Here is a 20,000-nt window from a genome sequence, read left to right on the forward strand (position 1 = left end):
AGTAAAAACGGAACAGCCGTTTTTGTGTGCCTGTGTCAGTTGCCGACTGACACAAACTTTCGCATTCGGCTTTTCTTATCTCGTAACTCCACACTAAATACCCCACTTCCCCTCTGAAGTATTGATGTACAACCCATGGCACTAACATTCATGTAGTCGTTTATAACTGAGGTTGAACAATTCGCTTCATGACGAGACAAGTATAAATGCCATTCACCCAAACTGAAAACTTCGCTGCCGTCTGCTCGCGATTAGCTGTTCTCTTCTCCTCCCCTTGTTGCATCCTAGTTCTTCAGTTGTTCTAGTTTTCCGTTTATGTTGTGTTTTGGTCTTCTTCATAAGTAGTCTTGTTCAAAATTAAAAAAACTCAAACTTTTTTTGTTGTATTCGAATGAACTAATAAAAAGCTGTTTAACAGCTGTGTTGTCAAATCGAGTTTTTTTCCAAAGTCAGTGTGGCGCCTGTGCAAAACTAATGCGCATAAGAAACGGCGTCTGCTATCAAAACCTGAGATCAACGCATCGACGCAAAAACTGTCATTTTGTAAGTTTGGAACAACAAATCAAGGTCAGAACAGCTATATAATCGCTATTGTGTTTTCAGCGTAGCAATTATCGAACTCACAACGCACGTGTTCGATGGTATGGGTTTATTAGCAAGCGGCCATGACAGAGAGAGAGCAAGGGAAGCAATCCCATTAGCAATCTCATTAACAAGACATTGGTTATTTCCCTTAGACCATACTGACATCTCCTCCTTTCATCTAAGAAATGAAAATTTCTGAAACATTAAAACAATTCTAATAACCAAACAAAACATTAATTGCTTCTTATTTTCAAAAGGAATAAACTACTGAGTTTCTCCTTGCTTTTACACAGACATCTTCTACCTCAAGTTGAAAATTCTAAGAGAAAAATCAAGTTAAGAGAGTATACTGCTTTATGAAAATCATAAGCAACTTGGAAAGGTTTTCTAGAACACTTTCACTCACTACTAAAATAATGAAATAATAAAATCTTACGTATTATGTAAACTATTCTTCACATTATTCTCAGTTTGCTTTCGAATCAATCAATCAATCAATCAATATGAGGCTTATATCGCGCGTATTCCGTGGGTACAGTTCTAAGCGCAGGGATTTTTTTTAATGTTTTTTTTTAATGCAATTTATATCGCGCACATATTCAAGGCGCAGGGATTTATTTATGCCGTGTGAGATGGAATTTTTTTTTTTACACAATACATCACGCATTCACATCGGCCAACAGATCGCAGCCATTTCGGCGCATATCCTACTTTTCACGGCCTATTATTCCAAGTCACACGGGTATTTTGGTGGACATTTTTATCTATGCCTATACAATTTTGCCAGGAAAGACCCTTTTTGTCAATCGTGGGATCTTTAACGTGCACACCCCAATGTAGTGTGAAGAATGAAGAACTAAAAAGAAACATTGTAAACCTAGGAATACTATCCTGTGTTTAGAGTCACATTTGGTTTCAACCGAACATTATCGGCACATGAAATTGAAATTTAAAATTCCAAAAACTGAACTATAATGTTTCTGAGTCAAAGGTTTCTCTCAACCAAACTAAAATCAACTAGAACGCTGCTGTAAATAGCACATGCCTGTTCTTCACTGCCTAGAAGATCAGAAATTTAACAATTATGTTCAGTGTTCTTCAATGTATCTTGCTGGCTGCTTTAAGATGTGACCATAGCGCGAAACGTTCTGCACTGGGAGTTGGGGGGTAGGGTTTTCAGTTCCTGTGAGAGTCTCCTGTTCTTGGGTCTCAGTCTCTTCTGGCAGGTCTGTCTCGGGGTCTGGGGGAATGGTATATATAGTCTGAGGCACTTTCTGCATATTCTTCCTGTTGCGTCTGAGGACACCACGGGGAGACTGGATGAAGTAGGACCTTCCGCTGACATCGGCTGGAGACAGAACTTGGCCAAAGTCTTTCCGTTTGCCTTTCTCGTTGTCTGTCTTCATGAGTACTGTGTCGTTAGGCTGGAGCTGGGGAAGGGGACGTACACCGTGCCGTTCATCGTAGTACTTTTTGTAGTCCTGCTTGGTGTGACTATCAGCCAGACGATTATGTCTTTGTCGTTGTGTTGTACTGGCTGCAGTCGGCTGGGCAGGACTGGAACCTTCGTCTTCAGCTGGCGTCCAATCAACATGACGGATGGACTGAGTCCTGTTGCTGAGTGTGGTGTAGATCTGTACATCATCAAAGCTACATCCGGCTCTGTCTGGGCGAGAATCTTCTTCGCAGTTTTCACGCCTGACTCTGCCGGGCCATTAGCTTGGGGGAAATGGGGACTTGATGTATGGTGATCGAAGCCGTATTATCTGGCGAATACAGCAAAGTCTCTTGAGGAAAAGGGGCTACCATTGTCACTCACAAGTATGTCTGGTATGCCGTGGGTGGAAAATATCTGCTTGAAACGTGGGATCACTGCTGAGCTTGACAGAGAGGTCACTTGTTTGATCTCGATCCAGCGTGAATAATAGTCTGTAACAACCAAATAGTCTTCGTTTCTGAATGATGCAAAATCTGCACCAATCTGTGACCAGGGTCGTGATGGTAGCTCTGTCGGACGCAGTGGCTCGTGTCGCTGTGCTGGTCGATTCTCACGACAAGTGGAGCAGTTTTCCACTAATTGCGTCAGTTCAGCTCTCAGCTAGGCCTGGCCAAAATACTGTTTAAGTTTGGCAAACTCCAGGCATTTTTCTATACCCTCATGACTCTCATGAAGTTTGTTTTTCACTTCTTGTCGTTGACTGACAGGGATCACTGACTATGTGCATGCCGATGTGGCATGCAGTCACCTACTTTTGTTGTAATTACGTTTGCTCAAGCCATTGCACGATGTAAAGAGAAGTAAACCGTGTTTTTATTGTGGCACCTTGTTGTGACCCGTTTTGTGGAGCGTTAATATTTTTACGTGAGATTCACGTGCTCCTTGTTCAGTTGTTGTGACCTGGTTTTGGTCGGAGTGTCACAAACTGCGTCGTTTAGTCTTAGAACACCGTGAGATTCACGTGCTATTTTCCGTGTTTTGATTTTGAGGTGAGCCCTGCGAATCTGCGTTGCAAGTTTTAGAATACGTGTGACTCACGTGTTTTTAGCTTTGTGATGTCAGCTAGTTCCTTGATGTTCTTTCTGTTAAATATACCGTTTTAAGTTTTGGGCATGCACGGAGTGCGTGATCGGTTACTGATTGGTTGTAAAATAGTAGTTTCACCCGATTCTGTCTTAGGAATGTTGTTGGTTGGTCAATCCGGTGACCTTTGACTTTTGAATAACTATTCCATGTTAGGTTTTTGTTTCCATAAATACCGCTGCTTGACTCCTGTCTCGTCAGTCGATCTGAGGGTTTTAGGAAGCGTTTGGTTTTGATGTAAACGTATGAAGGTTATCAAGTGAACCAACGGAGTGTTTCTTATGTTTTAACGTCAACGTAATGTTCTTGGAGACAGTTGTTTCTCAAGTGTGAATCGTTTTGTGCCCTTCGTTTGTGAGGCAACACGTTTTTGGTACTGCTGGTCAACCCACACAGCGCATAAGGTAATTTTGTTGTTACTTGTTTGTGTTGTGTTTTGGTCGCCATTTTGTAATGACTTTGTGAGTTGTTTATGTATAACGTGAGTTGAAAGTCTGACTTGTTGTAGTGTTTCTTTATTGTGTGTTCAACTGTTCTAGTGTTGTGAACGTACAGCAATGTTTTGTAGACGCTAGAAAGTCGCTAATGTTTATAATGATAACTTGTGTTTTCTGTGGTTAACGAAGTTCGAAGTGAAACGTTTTCTCCGACTTTTTCAGCCTTACGTTAAAAGAATTTAGGTAAAAGAAGCTTGCGGTCTGTGGTGATCGTTTGTAAACGGGCTTATTTCTTGTAACGTTATTGAGGGAAAGTGGATGAGTAAATATCTTGTTTGTGACTTTGATTAACGCAGGAACGTTGTCGTTAGACTTTTTTGGTATGACAGTTTGCTTTGTATTCCTGGCCTGATGAGTCAACGTTTTTGTATTTTTCTGAAAGTAGCCATTTTGGTTTTAAACGTATGTATGCTAAGTTTCTTGAGTATTCTTAGTGCTTATGGTATTGTTGAACGTACGGAACGTAACTCTTTATTGTTGTTGAAGGACTAACCAACGAGTGTTTGGTAATTGTAACTTTCTTGTCTGTTTGTCTTCTCCTGTCTTGTGATTGTTTATTTTTCTTGTTTTTACTTCTCGTGTCTTGTTAATGCATTTGATACTTTTGCCATGTCTAATAATTTGTTTTCTTTTCTCTTTTTCTTTCTGTTCATAAGTTTTTTACCGCATTACGTGGTACTGTAACTATATATCTATGCATTACTGATACCTTAGTGTCAGATGTAAAATAATAAACCAGTACTTTTGCGCGTTATCGCTTGTAACCTGTGTTTGTCATTTCGTATGAACAATATGTAGTACCAGCCTCGCTCACGAAGGCGCGCACAGACTAAGTCCACTTTCGCAGCTAGTTTTTTACAGACTCGGGCAAAGTGATTTCTGCCTGAACAACATCTACAACGCTGACCTACTGCCGGACACTTTTTGTCTTGGTGTTCGAACCCGCACTTGGTACAGCTGTCTTTATTTCGAACAACTGATGGGCTGTCATATCTCTTTGGCCTGTGACCTCCACGACCGCGCGCTCTCCCACAAGAAGCACCTGCGCTCTGATCTCGCCTATGACTAGCTCCATCTATGTCTAGTTTCTCTAGTTTCTGTGACTGTTCTTTCATTTGTTCTTTCAGCTGTTCTTGCTGTCGTGCCATAGTGATGGCTCTCTCTAGGGTTAGATCATTCTGCAGCTGCAGTTTTTTCTTCGGTCTCTGGTCTCTTAACCCTATCACCAGGCGATCCCTGACTTGGTCTTCTGTGTCTGCATAGTGGGGCGGGGATATAGCTCAGTTGGTAGCGCGCTGGATTTGTATTCAGTTGGCCGCTGTCAGCGTGAGTTCGATCCCAGGTTCGGCGGAAATTTATTTCACAGAGTCAACTTTGTGTGCAGACTCTCTTCGGTGTCCGAACCTCCCCCCGTGTACACTACATTGGGTGTGCACGTTAAAGATCCCACGATTGACAAAAGGGTCTTTCCTGGCAAAATTGCTTAGGCACAGTTAATAATTGTCTACCTATACCCGTGTGACTTGGAATAATAGGCCGTGAAAGGTAAATATGCGCCGAAATGGCTGCAATCTACTGGCCGTATAAAATTTCATCTCACACGGCATCACTGCAGAGCGCCTAGAACTGTACCCACGGAATATGCGCGATATAAGACTCATTGATTGATTGATTGATAGTGGCAGTGGACCACGAGTGACTGCAAGGCCCTCACAAATTCCTCCACTGTCTCACCACTATTCTGAACTCGGCTGTTAAACAGGCTACGATCGTGAATCAAGTTGCGTTTTGGCAGGAAATATTCTGAGAACTTTTTCACTAGCAAGTCATAATCAGTGTCTTCTTCTTCTTCCTCCCACCTGAATGCTTTCAGAATCTAAACAGCTTGTTGCGTTCCCATGGAATAAAGAAGAGAATTTCTCTGCACATCGCCATCTTCTTTGTGAAGTTTAGTTGCTCTTCTGAATCTTGAATATTCTTCAATCCACCCCTCCCAGTCTTTAGCCCGATAGGAAAATCTCTGAGGGGGGTCATACCTTGCCATTTTCTTTGGTTGGTCAGTCCTGCTTGCCGTTAGAACCCCACTTCTGACACCATATCGAACTCACAACGCACGTGTTCGATGGTATGGGTTTATTAGCAAGTGGCCATGACAGAGAGAGAGCAAGGGAAGCAATCCCATTAGCAAGACATTGGTTATTTCCCTTAGACCATACTGACAGCAATGGGGTCCGATATTTAGACTCGAACAAGTATAATGCGACTCGTCTTCGACTCGTCGGCATTATACTTGTCTCGTCTAAATATCGGACCCTATTGCTACGCTGAAAACACAATAGCTATTAATGACGTCACAGGTCCGTGACCACGCCTACCCTCAAACATGCTAGGGGGATCCGGGGATTTTTTTTTCTCTCAAGGAAGCAAAATGCTGCAATCTAGGGCCACCTGAGCTCAGAAACTGTCATTTAATCATCTCTCTCTCTCTCTCTCTCTCTCTTTTTCCCCCCTAAAGGGGCACCATTCTTTGCAAAGTATACAAAGTTGCGTGCATGTCATATTTGTTTCTGGGACGTTACGAACGTTTACAAATTTTTAACGGAAAACCGTTACAACGTCCCTTCTCGGGTTCTGTTTGCTCTAAGTACTGGAACGTATACAGATAAGGGTCTTTGTCAACGTTAAATTTGGAGAGGCTGCTGTTTGCAGTGTTAGATTTATTGCATATCAACTGCAGCTACTCAGCAAAAACACCATAAAAACCCAGGATTTTTTGCCGTTTTCCAGGATTGTGGTCGCTCTCTTTTACACGCTAGATCAGCCTAACTGTGCGGCGGATTTGAACGAAATGTGAATGAACTGTTAGGTAAGACACCAAATAAACTTTTTGATGTAAAAAATGTAAAATATCATTCAGTTTAAGTCACCGTTTTGACGGTTGAAAGTGAATCATACCATCAAAAAACGCCATTTTTGAGGGAAGACCTGCGACGTCATATCCAAATAGTGCTCAGATCTAGGAAACACATTTTTGAGCAGAAAAAAGACTGATCTTTAAATACACGTATCTTTCTGACCCAAACATTGCTGTTTAACATCTGGGAAAATATCCTTAACTTTTTGTGCTCAGTGTATGTGTTTAGTTTTTAATGACAAGTAATATAGCCTAGTCAGATAACTAAATAGCAAAACTTTTCTTTCTCTCACCTGACAGTGATGAGAAGCCATGGGAGCTAACAGGTGATGAGGCTGTAAACATACTGCTCGTAGTGTTTGCTAAAACACAAATTTAAAAACACCATGACAAGCGTAACAATAGCATGCATATTTTCATCACAGTCTGGTATCATCATTCATGTTTTATTTGACATACTATTTTCACAACTAAATGATTTGAATACAAACACACTGCTTCAAAGAAGTGTAATGTATGTGCTATCAAAAGCTTTTTTGTTATTTTTTCCAGAAAATGTTGACATGATTATTAAACTTTATTGTACAACTAAATGACAATTTACAGCTAATGTGACTAGCTTACTGCAATGTTCTAGGAGGCCTAAACTTTTGAGTACTTCAAATAAAAGTTTGTGATAGATGATCACAGCTGATCTTTCTTTCTTTATTTGGTATTTAACGTCGTTTTCAACCACGAAGGTTATATCGCGACGAGGGAAAGGGGAAAGGGGGGAGATGGGATAGAGCCACTTGTTAAGTGTTTCTTGTTCACAAAAGCACTAATCAAAAAATTGCTCCAGGGGCTTGCAACGTAGTACAATATATGACCTTACTGGGAGAATGCAAGTTTCCAGTACAAAGGACTAAACATTTCTTACATACTGCTTGACTAAAATCTTTACAAACATTGACTATATTCTATACAAGAACCACTAAACAAGGGTAAAAGGAGAAACATAATCCGTTAGTCGCCTCTTACGACATGCGGGGTGCAGAGAAATAAGGATGTGGAAAAGAAGACTTTTGGTAAGTGAAATAAAGGTGATGGATCCAGTCAGATAGAAATAAGACAACAAGAAAAGAATTGGAAATCTGCAGGGAATAGTAGGGAGAGTTTTCTTGGAAGGAAATATAGGTGAAAGGACTGGTAAGGCAGAAATAAGACAAAAGAAGAGAAGTAAAGGGGTGGGGTAGCTCTGTGGAAACACTCCCGCCGCGTGAAGGCGACCCCATGGGAGCATCACAGCTGATATAATACACTGTGATTTATTGTTGTTATTAGTCAAGACATATATTGATTCGCTTCGTTCCTGAATAAATCTGCAAATGCATCCTCAGTTAAAGACGCAGTCCTTCCAATGAAAACAATTTGGATCACTATCTCAGATCTGTCAAGGCTTTTCTATGGGATAAGACCACCCCTCCACTTTGGACACATACCAAAAATCAACACCCTTTATATGCAGAGTGGAACATTTGGCATTATTCAATTTCGCAGATTGACACTAAGATCCATTAAGAAATTAATTAATAAATTGTTTTCCCACTAAGCATAAAAAGCAGCCAGGCTGTTAGTGTTGTGGAATGTGTCCAAGTGGAGGGATGGTCTTATCCCGTGTACAAGGCAGGCCAGACCTAAAATGGTGAGCCAAATAGACAATATTTGGAAATAACTCTGTCAGGAAGTTCAGCGGTCTGTGTCACGCTTCCGATTGGTTTTATTTTTAACTCTGACGTGTATGTTAGTTCAGGAGTTCAACGGAATTCACGATTTGTTGCAGCATAATGACCTGCAGTGATTGCTGACAACGTGTTTTGACCAAGGTCATGTGAGTTTGGCTTGAGGTCACATGAGTTTAGGAAAACACACGTGCTTAGCGCACACTTCCCGTAATCAGCAAGCAATCCGCGGCGGAGTGTGGCTCTGATGTGCATATTTTTGAAAGAAAACGGTATCATACTGAGCGCACGATGCATGACGTACACATCAGTTACTTGTTCGTCCCAATCCCAGGATAAAGCGGATCAGGAGCGTGTTACATGCTTTGCCTCGATTTGAAAAGCTAATTGTCCTTGTAAAAGGGGCTCTTACTCTTACTCTGCTTAAAAATCTTGACCGTCATTTTTGGAAAATGTCTTTTGTACTTTGATCACTCTAGACATGGACATGGCATCTCAGTCTACCTAAATGGAAAATTTTATGAGTAAATTTTCATTTGATTAATATACTTACCCCAATCACATATAGCATTGACATAGTCTGAGATGCTAGGTACTGAAAACGCTTACCCGTCTAACAATTTAAAGGGAAGCATCCCCATCACCAAAAAAGGCAAACGTAGCCATGGTAACGAGCCGGTACCCCGCGAGTTACCTCCCATCTAGTGGATACTACGTCACTTCCTACCACAACACGTGGCAAATCATACGGCTTTAAGAAAACTAAAACCATAAGTGGGGCAGGCGGGAGGGCCTACACTATGTGATTGGGGTAAGTATATTAATCAAATGAAAATTTACTTATAACATTTTCCATTAAATTACACATTCTTACTCCCAATCACATATAGCAGATAACATCAACAAGGCGGTGGGAAAGAAAAATTTAACTCACTCTAAAAACCTTGCCAGAAACTGGCCTGCTGCCAAAAAAGGCATGAAGGGCCCCGTGGGAAAGAAAAATCTAACTCACTCTAACACCCTTGCCAGGAACTGGCCCGCTGCCAACAAGTCAGGAAGGGGCCAGAGAAATTCCTGATTGACAGCCAGGATGTCTCTTAGTCAAAACTTGCTAAAGACAACTTCAGAAAACCAGAAAGCTGTGCCCAGCACTTCCAGACCTGTTTACCCCCATAAGTGTTTTGGAGTAATGCTCAGCCCCAAAAATAGTAATCCTGGCACAAAAATAGTAATCATCCAGCATTCGTCGCCAATTACAACGCACATGACAACTGTGTCTGCGAAACGCAATCATGCACATATATCCATCATTCACAAACAAAACACATCAGTCAGTTTTTGTAGTCATCATAATTTCAAAGAAGATCACAACAAAAGCACATGCATCACTGATTCTTTTTCTTTTGCTCGTAGTAGGCCTTTTTCAGTGTGTCAAGCGCTTCTCTACTGTACTTGCGCTTGCCGAACGAGTGAGGGCGAGACTTCACCACTAGAAGGCTCTCCAGCGTCTCATCAGACAGACATGATCTCTGGTCAGTCCTGTGCTTTTTCACCCCATTTTGCCATTGAAAAAAAAAATGCCAAACATGTGAATTAATAAAAAAAAAATGTTAAAAAAATATTTTTTTTAAAATTTTTTTTTTACATTTTTATTATTTGTGAAAATCGTAGTCTTGACACGGATAGCGGAATGGCGTATTTTTTGCAGAAAATCGTAATAAATTACGCCAAAATCGTAAGGGTAAACAGGTCTGCACTTCCCCCCGGACCGTAAAGAAAACGGCCCAGGAAGAAAGAAGAGCCCTGAATTACATGAACCCGAGCCGAGAGGAGGGGAAAGACAATCTGAACCCCCCCCCCTTTCTATTGGAAGGCAATGCCAAAGCCCGACAAAACCTGAGAGATATAGGTCAGCTCCAGAGAAGAGTGACCAATCTCCACGCAAAAAGAAAGAGAGAGACCTGAGTACAAAGTACCAGAGTCCAACCCGATGATAAAAACTCAAAAAGAGCATAAGCGTTCCTAAAGTTCCAAGAACGTGAAGAAACGCTCACCCCCCCCAAGCACACTGTCTGCTACTCTGCGTTAGAGTACAAACTAACCAAGAAACGATCATAGTACTCTTAGGAAGTGACATAAGAAAACATCAGGAAAAACCCTGACTGCGATCTTTTGACATCGTCACCCATAAAGCATGCTAAAGAAGGGTGCCGTAAACAGCAGACATGCTGCTCTCAAAAGAGATGGTAACCAGAAATCCTCTACCCGTTCGTGCAAAAGCAGAAAGAGATAAAACGAGAAAGCAGCTACTTACACAATGCGTAAGCAACCGAAAGTGCGGAAGTCACAGAGGACGAAGTCTAGTGTGACCAGTAACCATGAACAAAATGGCTCAAAGCCATAGAGTCCGCAGTTCAGTCTGCTTGTAGGTAATTGAAAGCGAATCAAGAACCCAAAGCCGAAAACACGACTGGTAGGCCTACAGGAAAAAACGTGAAGCCGACCAGCCAAAAGACTCCCGAGACAAAGAGTTCTCAGGAAAAAACTGGAAATTATATTCAAGACCAAATCAAGAGCCTTCCTGAGTTTGGGCGAAAAACCAGAACGCGTCTGTCCCGTGATGCCCGTTGGACAGCCATAATTCCGAAGTACCCGCCGTACACAGGTAAACGAAAGAAACAAAGTTTCAGCTGCAAACAAATGATCAAAGAAATAGGAACATTAGCCAGCCCCCCTGCCAGAAGGAGAGGACTGGCCAAAACTGAGAGAGAAGGTAAGCCACAAAGGATGACTCCTCAGACCTACATTGCCAAAGACAATGCTCCCTCAGAAAATCTGAATGTAACCTCCGAGGCCAACTCAAGTACATCTTAAGTTAGGACGAAACACCAGAACAAATCTGATCGCCAGAGAAAGACAGAGTCGGACCCAGCGACAGACAACAATGACCACAAAGGTCAATCGTTGTTTCTAAAAAAACCTGACGTAACTAAGACGCCGGTAAGAGAAACAACCTCTCCGGCTAGCCGGAAGTGTGACAGAAGCAGCAGCCCGTGGCTGAAACAACTGTTCACCGACTGAGGCCGGACACCAGTAAACCCGAAGGGCAGCCCTAGATCCACCAGACGAGACCTCAGCGGGCGCTCGAGCTGGTGGACCTAGTTCACTGAGTAAAAAAACTCGAGGAAATCATCCATGCACTGTAAGTGCGAGAACAAACACCCTCCGACACCAAACTGCATGAGCATAGTGAAGTGAGGATACAAGCACCTGATCTTCGCTCACACCACCAAGGCTGAACAAAGAACAAAGACGTAATCAGCCAAATGATCTACACTGAAAGTGAACAGATCAAAATAAAATAATGTGATGATCGTCCCCAAAGAGATGCCAATTCCAACAAACAGACGTCCTATCACCCCTGAAGAGACAAGGATGTGTTCTAGTACTGACACAACCAAGTCTCTCGACAACCGTTTAACCAGCAGAGGAAGCAATCCCTACGTCACCAGAAAGGTGACCGCAGGAGAACAAAGGACGAAAGCAAGCCAAAGCCTACGTAGCCGTAGCCAGCAAAGGCTGAGCCTATTCCTTAACTTGCCATGAAAAGACCAGCAAAGGAACGGGAACAAAGGAATACCATTCCAGGCATGAAAAGGCTTCGCCAGAACCTGCTAAAAGTGGTATGCCACAGAAGGAGACTCTCCGAACCAGAAGAAGGAATCCTCCTCCTCCGCGGAACGGAAGCCCAACATCGCCGACGAGGCAACCAAAGAGGAAGCCGAAACCGCCGATGCGCCTTCCAGAAATTAAAGGGAAAACTTTCGCCACAGCGTCAAGAACAACCTGAGCTTTAACGGAAAACCCCCAAAAATGTCTCTTCACTAGCCACCGACTGAAGTCAGAGTGGCCGAGCGAAAGACAATGCCGAAGTCACATCCACCAGAGGCAGAAACAATGCACGGGATAACCGGAAACCGGAAACCCGCGTACCAGAACATCATCCCGACTGATATCCTGACTGATTGAGAGCCAGAAAAAGCCAAATGACATCCAAGACAACGGAACTGAATGGACAGAAGCCCCCCCACCGGAAGGGTGACGAGACGACTACCCCGGCCGAGGAGACCAGAACGCCCGAAGGCGGCCGCTGTTCCTTCCTCACAGAAAACAATCGGAAAGAAGAGGAACAGTATATCCGGACAAAGCCGGAAATGCAACCGACGAAGTCGCCCCATGCGAAAACGAAGGCTGCTTAGACTGAGGCCGGAAGCCAAAATGCCCGGAGGCCAGTCTCCGGTCAACCCCAGCACAGACACAGAGTGACCATGTGGTGAGCACACCTTCCCAGCACTGAGAATTCGGTTATCTAGAGCAGCCATCTATAAATAGCCCAGCCAGCTGCACACAGCGAGCCAGCCAGTCAGCTGAGGGTGCCAGCAACAAACTGGCCTGTCTGACGTAGCTGTAATACTCTTACTTACAACTTTATTTAATGATAGCTGAGCCGTTTGTTGCATTTCTTTTTTGAAATTTGACACATGACTAGATCGATTTCTGCAGATACCACTCAATGCAATTGTAATCCCATTTCAATTTGGTAAGAAGTATTTATTAGTACTAACTGATTGAGGTGCTTTGGTGTGTTTTGAAAGTGTTAGCACACTTTTACTACAGACATAATACCGTTTTGTTTTAGAGGCAACAAGCATGCTAAACACAGAACAGCAAGCAGAATGAATGAAGCAAGCCTTACCTTTGCACCAGAAAGTAGAATGAATAACTGCTAATCCAATACACTGCACTCCATTGTATTGTATACAACTTTCACAATTCATTTTGACGGCATGAAAATGAGCACAGTCCACACAAAAACAACAAAATAAAACAGCACAGATACCAACACATTCACTTTCCTTTAGATAAGGCACATATTCATTCCAGTAGTGCTTGCTTTCCACAGAACAGAGAGCACAGTGAGTGGGAGTAGACACTCGTCCCAAAGTACTGACCAAACCCATGGCGCCCCCCCCCCCCCCCTTTTTCCCCCCAGACAAGTCTTGCTTCCCTAGAACTGTTTATTACAACCTGCAGCATAGCATCTCTCCCAACAGGTCTAGGTACCAGCAAAGCTACAGGATTAGAGGGAACTGAGATAAGGGGGCATTTGTTTTAACATCTGGAATCCATTTCCTGCTCAGTGCCAAGGGGCCAGTTTCACTTAAAGCTGCCTACTATCAATTACAGTGGGGATAAACATCCCTGGCTGGACACACAGCAAGCTAATTGCCTGGCTGACAGACTGGTGCAAGATAGTGGGGCATTAGAATGAAGGGAATGTGTTGTAAATCTCCTAGAAACAGCACTCGCCAGAGATAGTGAGACTCTGCTGGCCGCCATTTTGGATTTCCATTGCCCTGGTAACCAGCCAGTGCGGGCGCACTGGCAGGAACAACTGGGTCGGCTAGGCCGCGAACCGAATTCTGACCTGCACAGCGCGGCTGAGAAGGTGTGTGAGGGACCTATGATTCCTGAAAGGAAAGTAACGGGAAGTAACCTCCGCCGCAGCTGCAAGAATAGACTTGAGCCTTGACGGAAATCCCGACCGTGTCTCTTTGCTGACCACAGACTGAACTTCAGAGCGGACCAGTGAAGGACAATGACCAAAGTCATTAACACCAGCGGTGGGAGGAAGCACGGAATAACCGGAAACCGGAAACCCGTAACCCCGGAAATCAATCTCACTCATCCCTTGACTATGAGGAAAAGGGTAAGAAGACCAACCATCCGACCACCGGACCTGAATAAGCGGAAGTCACAACACCCACAGGGTGCAGTAACGACTGCCCCGGCCGAGGCACAGAGTGCCAAAAGCCGACTGCTAGTGCATCCTCTCTGACATCCATACGGAAGTGACAGGAAGAGAACCAGCGTATCCGGCCGAAGCCAGAAAACGCAGCCGCCGAAACCACAGAATGCGGAAACAAAGACTGCGTAGACTGAGGCCGGAAGCCATAAAGCCCGGAGGCCAGTCTGCGGTCCATCCCATCACCAACGTCGGAGCGTACCAGTGTGGGAGGACCTATTGCCAGACACTGTTGCTTCCTCCTTGACATCCAAACGGAATTGCCAGGAAGAGGAACGGCAAATCCGTCCGAAGCCGGATAGCAGCCGCCGAAACCGTCAACAACGGAAACGAAGACTGCATAGTCTGAGGCCGGAAGCCATAAAGCCCAGAGGCCAGTTTGCGGTCCATCCATACACCGCGGCCAAAGCGAACGTGTGTAGGTGGACCTATGCTTCCAGTCGAAACCGGAAACGTAGCCACCGAAATCGCCACAGCGGAAACGAAGACTGCATAGACTGAGGCCGGAAGCCATAAAGCCTGGAGGCCAGTCTGCAGTCCCTCCGTACACCGCCGCTCTAGCGTACGTGTGTAGGTGGACCTATGCTTCCGGCCGAAACCGGAAACACAGCCGCCGAAACCGCCGAAAGCGGAAACGAAGACTGCATAGACTGAGGCCGGAAGCCATAAAGCCCGGAGGCCAGTCTATGGTCCCTCCCGTCACCGTAGTCGGAGCGACCAAGTGAGGGAGGAACCGTTTATCCCGGTCGAAACCGGGAACGGCCGCCGCTGCCAGTCAACAAAGTCCGATCCTGCAACAGGCGTTCTTGTCAACTGGCCGCAAGCCACCGATGCTGGTCAACCACCCCAATCCTCTAAAGGTGGTGTTGGCCGACCAGCAGAGTGCAGGTAGTGAAGCTGCCCAGATGAACTGTTTCCCAGCAGGGAGTGTCCAGTCGCCTCACCAGGGCCGTCGGACCAGTTTGACTTACTTGAGAGTCCACCTGAGGAGGCGGAAACCGCTGAGGCAGGAACCCGAATTCCGGAAACCGGAAGGCACGACCAGCGAAGCAAGTGACTGCACATCCCCCACCGCAGGCGGAAATGCGGCGCTGCCGGAAACAGCAGAACGCTGCATCTCCTCGTACGCAACTGCGGATCTCGGGAACGAGGGACTGTAACAAAGAGGACACAAACGCCCCCTGCTCCAAAGCCAAAGCAAAGGAGGAGACAATAGTAACGCTAGAACAGACAGAGCTAGCACTATTACAAAGAGTTGCAGCCTACGTCCGAAACTCGGACTATCCTTTCCGTTATCAGAGTCAGCTATGCTGACTAAACAAACAAACGAAACACAAAACAAAAATTACTGACAAAACGCAAGTCCGAACGGACAGACAGCTCCGTAACACACAATGTTCAAAGAACAACAAATAACCACGCTGGCAAACTACTAGAGTAGACAAGCGGAGGCTACCACACCAAAATATCACAGTCAACACGCTGACCAGAATACAAAATGGCGAAAACGCACAAAGTCACTGACAATACAAGTCCCAAAGGACGAAAAATCAGTAACTAAACAGCGAAAAGTTCATAGAAAACAAACAAGAACGAGCTCACCAAAAGGAGCCCGCACGGGAGAAAGACGAGTAACGCGGCCGGCCGGTGAGGAACTCACAAGGCAGCCACAGGAGCGCAAAATTTCAACAACCTCTCTCTAGGGACGCTGAAAGTCGTATGACTTGCCACGTGTTGTGGTAGGAAGTGACGTAGTATCCACTAGATGGGAGGTAACTCCCGGGGTACCGGCTCGTTACCATGGCTACGTTTGCCTTTTTTGGTGATGGGGTTGTAAGCGTTTTCAGTACCTAGCATCTCAGACTATGTCAATGCTATATGTGATTGGGAGTAAGAATATGTAATTTAATGAGTAAATACAGATAAAATTATAAAATGAAGGAGGCTGCACCACTTCAGGAACACACCCATCTGCAATCATGACTGCTAATGTTACATTCAGTCAAGTAATGAGGGTCATTCTCAGAGTCATGGTCCAAAAGCATGACATTATCACATAGTCATTGAAATATAAAGTTCAAAGAAAATCGTTTAAAACTTCATGTGCGTGATAAAATTATAAGTGAACAAAAAGTTCAAAGAAACTTGTTGGTTTCCCTTATCTGGAGCAGCAAAGTACGTAACCGTCTAAAACCATGTTCGGTCGAGGCATTGACAATTTGACAGACACGGAAGTAAAACTTGTGTGTGTGTGTGGGTGTGTGTGTGGGTGTGTGTGTGTGTGTGTGTGTACGGAAGGTGAAAGGAAAGCGGACTTATTTCAGCGTGCATTCCTCGACTGAATGGTTCATCACGCTTCAGCGTTCTTGTTTTAGTTTTTTGTTTGTTTTCTACACATGCAAGGACAGAGTTAAAATAATGAAAGCTTGGGTGATCTCTCTCTCCCCCTCTCTCCCATAGTCTGCCGATCTCTCTCTCTCTCTCTCTCTCTCTCTCTCTCTCTCTCTCTCTCTCTCTCTCTCTATCTCTCTCTCTCTTCTTTATTTCAATTTCACAGATAGCAACATATATGCGAGTCACAAGTCAATTATTTTTCTTAAACTTAACTCTTTTTCAAAAATACATCCGATCTCTAAAGTGGTACCGTATCTATAAATACCTATGCACATTTTTGCAATCAAGATCAGCAAATTGACATAGTTTGCTTCAGCGGATGAAATAGAGTTCCTTTTAACTAGGCCAAATAGGGCATCCCGCACATCAACATGAATTCTTTTCGAACAAGCGGTGAAGAAGGCTTCTTCAACAAGATTCCACACTTTGCTTATTTTTCTACAATAATAAAAGAAATGTTCGATATAATCTGTCTCTTCTGTACAATGTGTACAACTAATACTCTCTGCAATGCCCATTTTATACAATATAATGTTCGTTGGATAAATGTTATGAGTTATTTTCCAGTGTAGCAGTCTCAATCTTACTTCTTTTGATGCGTTGCTTGCTATCTGCCAAATGTCCTTGTTTATTTCAATTCCCATCTTTCTTTTCCAGAAACTGACTGCAATAGTCTCAGTTTGATAAGCGTCTAACATTAATTTACGAAACTGCCTGGGTTTAAATGTACTTATTTTTTGATAATCCATTACCTTCATAGCTTGTATTCCATTATCATTCATCTTCAAAAAAAGAAAGCTTGGGTGACTTAATTACTGTGATTCTCTTTAAAATGCAAACCAAAGCTGAACTGCCATGCACAGTTCATGCTTTTTTAGGGAGATAGCCTATCAATGTCTGTACAGAAGTTTTTTTTAAAAATGTTAAGGTTCAAGTCCCACCCCCACCAACCCCACCCCCCACTGTTAGCAGTCATGCCCTATGAAACGCACAATCAAAGGGGCCCATGCCACATGTGCATGGATGCACTCATTTCAGTTTACACTGCAAGCAAGGTCTGAACTATCAACAATGTGTCAAGTTCAAATGACTTCTGTACCAGTGATCACAATACTTACTACCATTCATGCCATCACTGTTGGCAGGAAATATTTTGGCCTTCTGGAAAAAGAAAGGAAAAAAAGTTTAAAAAAACAAGAAAACCTTCAGTCAAAATCTGCGAGCTTTAGTTAGCCACACCCACACTAAACACGCACAGCATAATTAGACCAGCAATTGAGTATACCCAAACTAAAATGACTCCTCATACTATACTCCATGCAAAATGACCAGGGTCCCCACTGGTTTTTAGAAACCAAATTCCATGACTTTTCCATGACTTTCCATGAGCCTCAATAACATTTTCCATGACTAGATCCACAGGTCGCCATTTCCGAACACGCAAACTTTTTACGTCCTGTCACTGCCAGTTTTGACACTGGCTTGCTTTGCATTGAATTTGAGTCAGTTTCTACGCAGTGTCTCTTCGACAAGCAAGTCAAGCATTTGCTACACAGTCAGATTATCGGTAATGTTTGCTGGTCCTGTCATTTCACTAAACTGGACCAGCCACTGTTTGTATCCATCTGCACTTTCGTAAATTCCGTTTCGTAACGGTCACTGTGACTTGACGAACTGTCATTTTTTTCACCGCGATACACAGTTCATTGCGAAGATCTTCCTTGGTAATTCGTTCCAATTCCGCATACTTTAATTTGTTGTCAAGAAACAACTCGAAAGAAAGTTTCAAACTCATCATCCTCCATCTTGCTTGTCGAAGCGCTAAAGTACTTTATCGATGCAAAAACAAAAGCAGAAAACTTCGATGAAACCAACTCAAATGCAGCGCAGACGACACGACGAGATAACAGAAGGAAGTGAGCCTCGCTTTGGGTCAAGTGCCGTTAAAAATACCGTTACTCTCGTATGCAAATATGAACGAGAAGTTGGTCATACGAATAAGCCTTGTGCTGGCGACGCAAATCGCTGCTGGCTGGCAAAGGGGGGGGGGAATGGCTGGGCAACGAAAATCGCCGCTGGCGTGCTAAAGGCTAATTTTTTATTTTTTTATATTTTTGTTAAATTCCATGACTTTCCATGACTTGAATTGAAATTCCATGACTTTCCAGGCCTGGAAAATTAAAAATCAAATTCCATGACTTTCCAGGTTTTCCATGACCTGTACGAACCCTGAATGACCCAGCACGTCAGTCTATGTAACCCTTCTATATATAGACCCGTGACAGAAAAATTGACAGTTTTTTAAGATGGCGTCAAGAGACCCTGCCTACAAATGAACTATCACCACTGACTGTTCCAGTGCCTTCAAATTACCCCACTCTGTCCAGAAATGACCCATCCTGACTGTTTCCTGCCTACAAATTACTGACTGACTGTTTCCTGCCTACAAATTACTGACTGACTGTTTCCTGTCAACAAATTACTGACTGACTGTTTCCTGCCTATTTTCTGTGGAACTGAGTAGGCCATTCACATGGCAGACTTTCAACTAACTTTTCCCCATCTTTTGTTGGTTTGAAATCGCTCCTGAGTCGGTGAACAGCCTGCCATGTGAACGGCCCTGATGATGTACGTTCGATATAGGACATATTCAGCCGCGATTCAAAAACTCATTTGACGGGCTGCTTTACTCGGCCGTGACTAGTCACTGATTTCGCACAGACTTAGTGCCCTTATCGCATTTCCTAAATGGCTAGTTCTAGCCAAACTGCTCTTCTCGCATTAGGAGGTATAGCTTCGATAGTTCAAGTCTGGCGAGAATCGCCGCTTAAAACTAATTTGAGCATTTGCGCTGTTCACATGGGCAGCGATTTTTATTTCACTTGGCTGAGCTGACTAAAATAGCTTGAAAGTTGGGAGAAAGTTGGTAGAAAGTCTGCCATGTGAACAGCACTTAAAACACAAATGTTGTGCTGTCTCTTCCAGGTGTTTGAGAATACCAACTTATGACTATTTCCTGCCGACAAATGACCCAGTCTCTAACTGTTTCCAGGCCGAAACTTAATTACACACTTTGACTGTTTCCTGCCAACAAATGACCCAGTCTCTAACTGTTTCCAGGCCGAAACTTAATCACACACACTCTGACTATTTCTTGCCAACAAATGACCCAGTCTCTAACTGTTTCCAGGCCGAAACTTAATCACACACACTCTGACTGTTTCCTGCCAACAAATGACCCAGTCTCTAACTGTTTCCAGGCCGAAACTTAATTACACACTCTGACTGTTTCCTGCCAACAAATGACCCAGTCTCTAACTGTTTCCAGGCCGAAACTTAATTACACACTTTGACTGTTTCCTGCCTACAAAATGACCCATACCAAAAACATGTCACCCATCACTGACCATACCCATGCAACCTTCTACAACACAGCACTTCT

The 20,000-nt window shown here is 43.8% G+C and overlaps 1 protein-coding gene across 9 annotated transcripts in view; it reads right to left on the reverse strand.

Annotated features, from left to right (window-relative positions):
• The window catches only part of LOC138983687 (run domain Beclin-1-interacting and cysteine-rich domain-containing protein-like), a 220,106-nt gene that overhangs the window by 114,727 nt on the left and 85,379 nt on the right, over positions 1 to 20,000 (reverse strand). For 7 of the 9 annotated variants that reach the window (XM_070356975.1, XM_070356968.1, XM_070356972.1 and 4 more), the window contains one exon: positions 17,677 to 17,719. In XM_070356975.1, the coding sequence (XP_070213076.1) occupies positions 17,677 to 17,719 (43 nt within the window). Of the gene's footprint in view, positions 1 to 6,870; positions 6,940 to 17,676; positions 17,720 to 20,000 lie in introns of all 9 variants that reach the window. The other 2 variants (XM_070356970.1, XM_070356967.1) reach the window with 1 other exon arrangement.

The sequence above is a fragment of the Littorina saxatilis genome, linkage group LG13 (genome assembly GCF_037325665.1).
Source record: "Littorina saxatilis isolate snail1 linkage group LG13, US_GU_Lsax_2.0, whole genome shotgun sequence".
In the NCBI taxonomy this organism is placed as follows: domain Eukaryota; kingdom Metazoa; phylum Mollusca; class Gastropoda; order Littorinimorpha; family Littorinidae; genus Littorina; species Littorina saxatilis.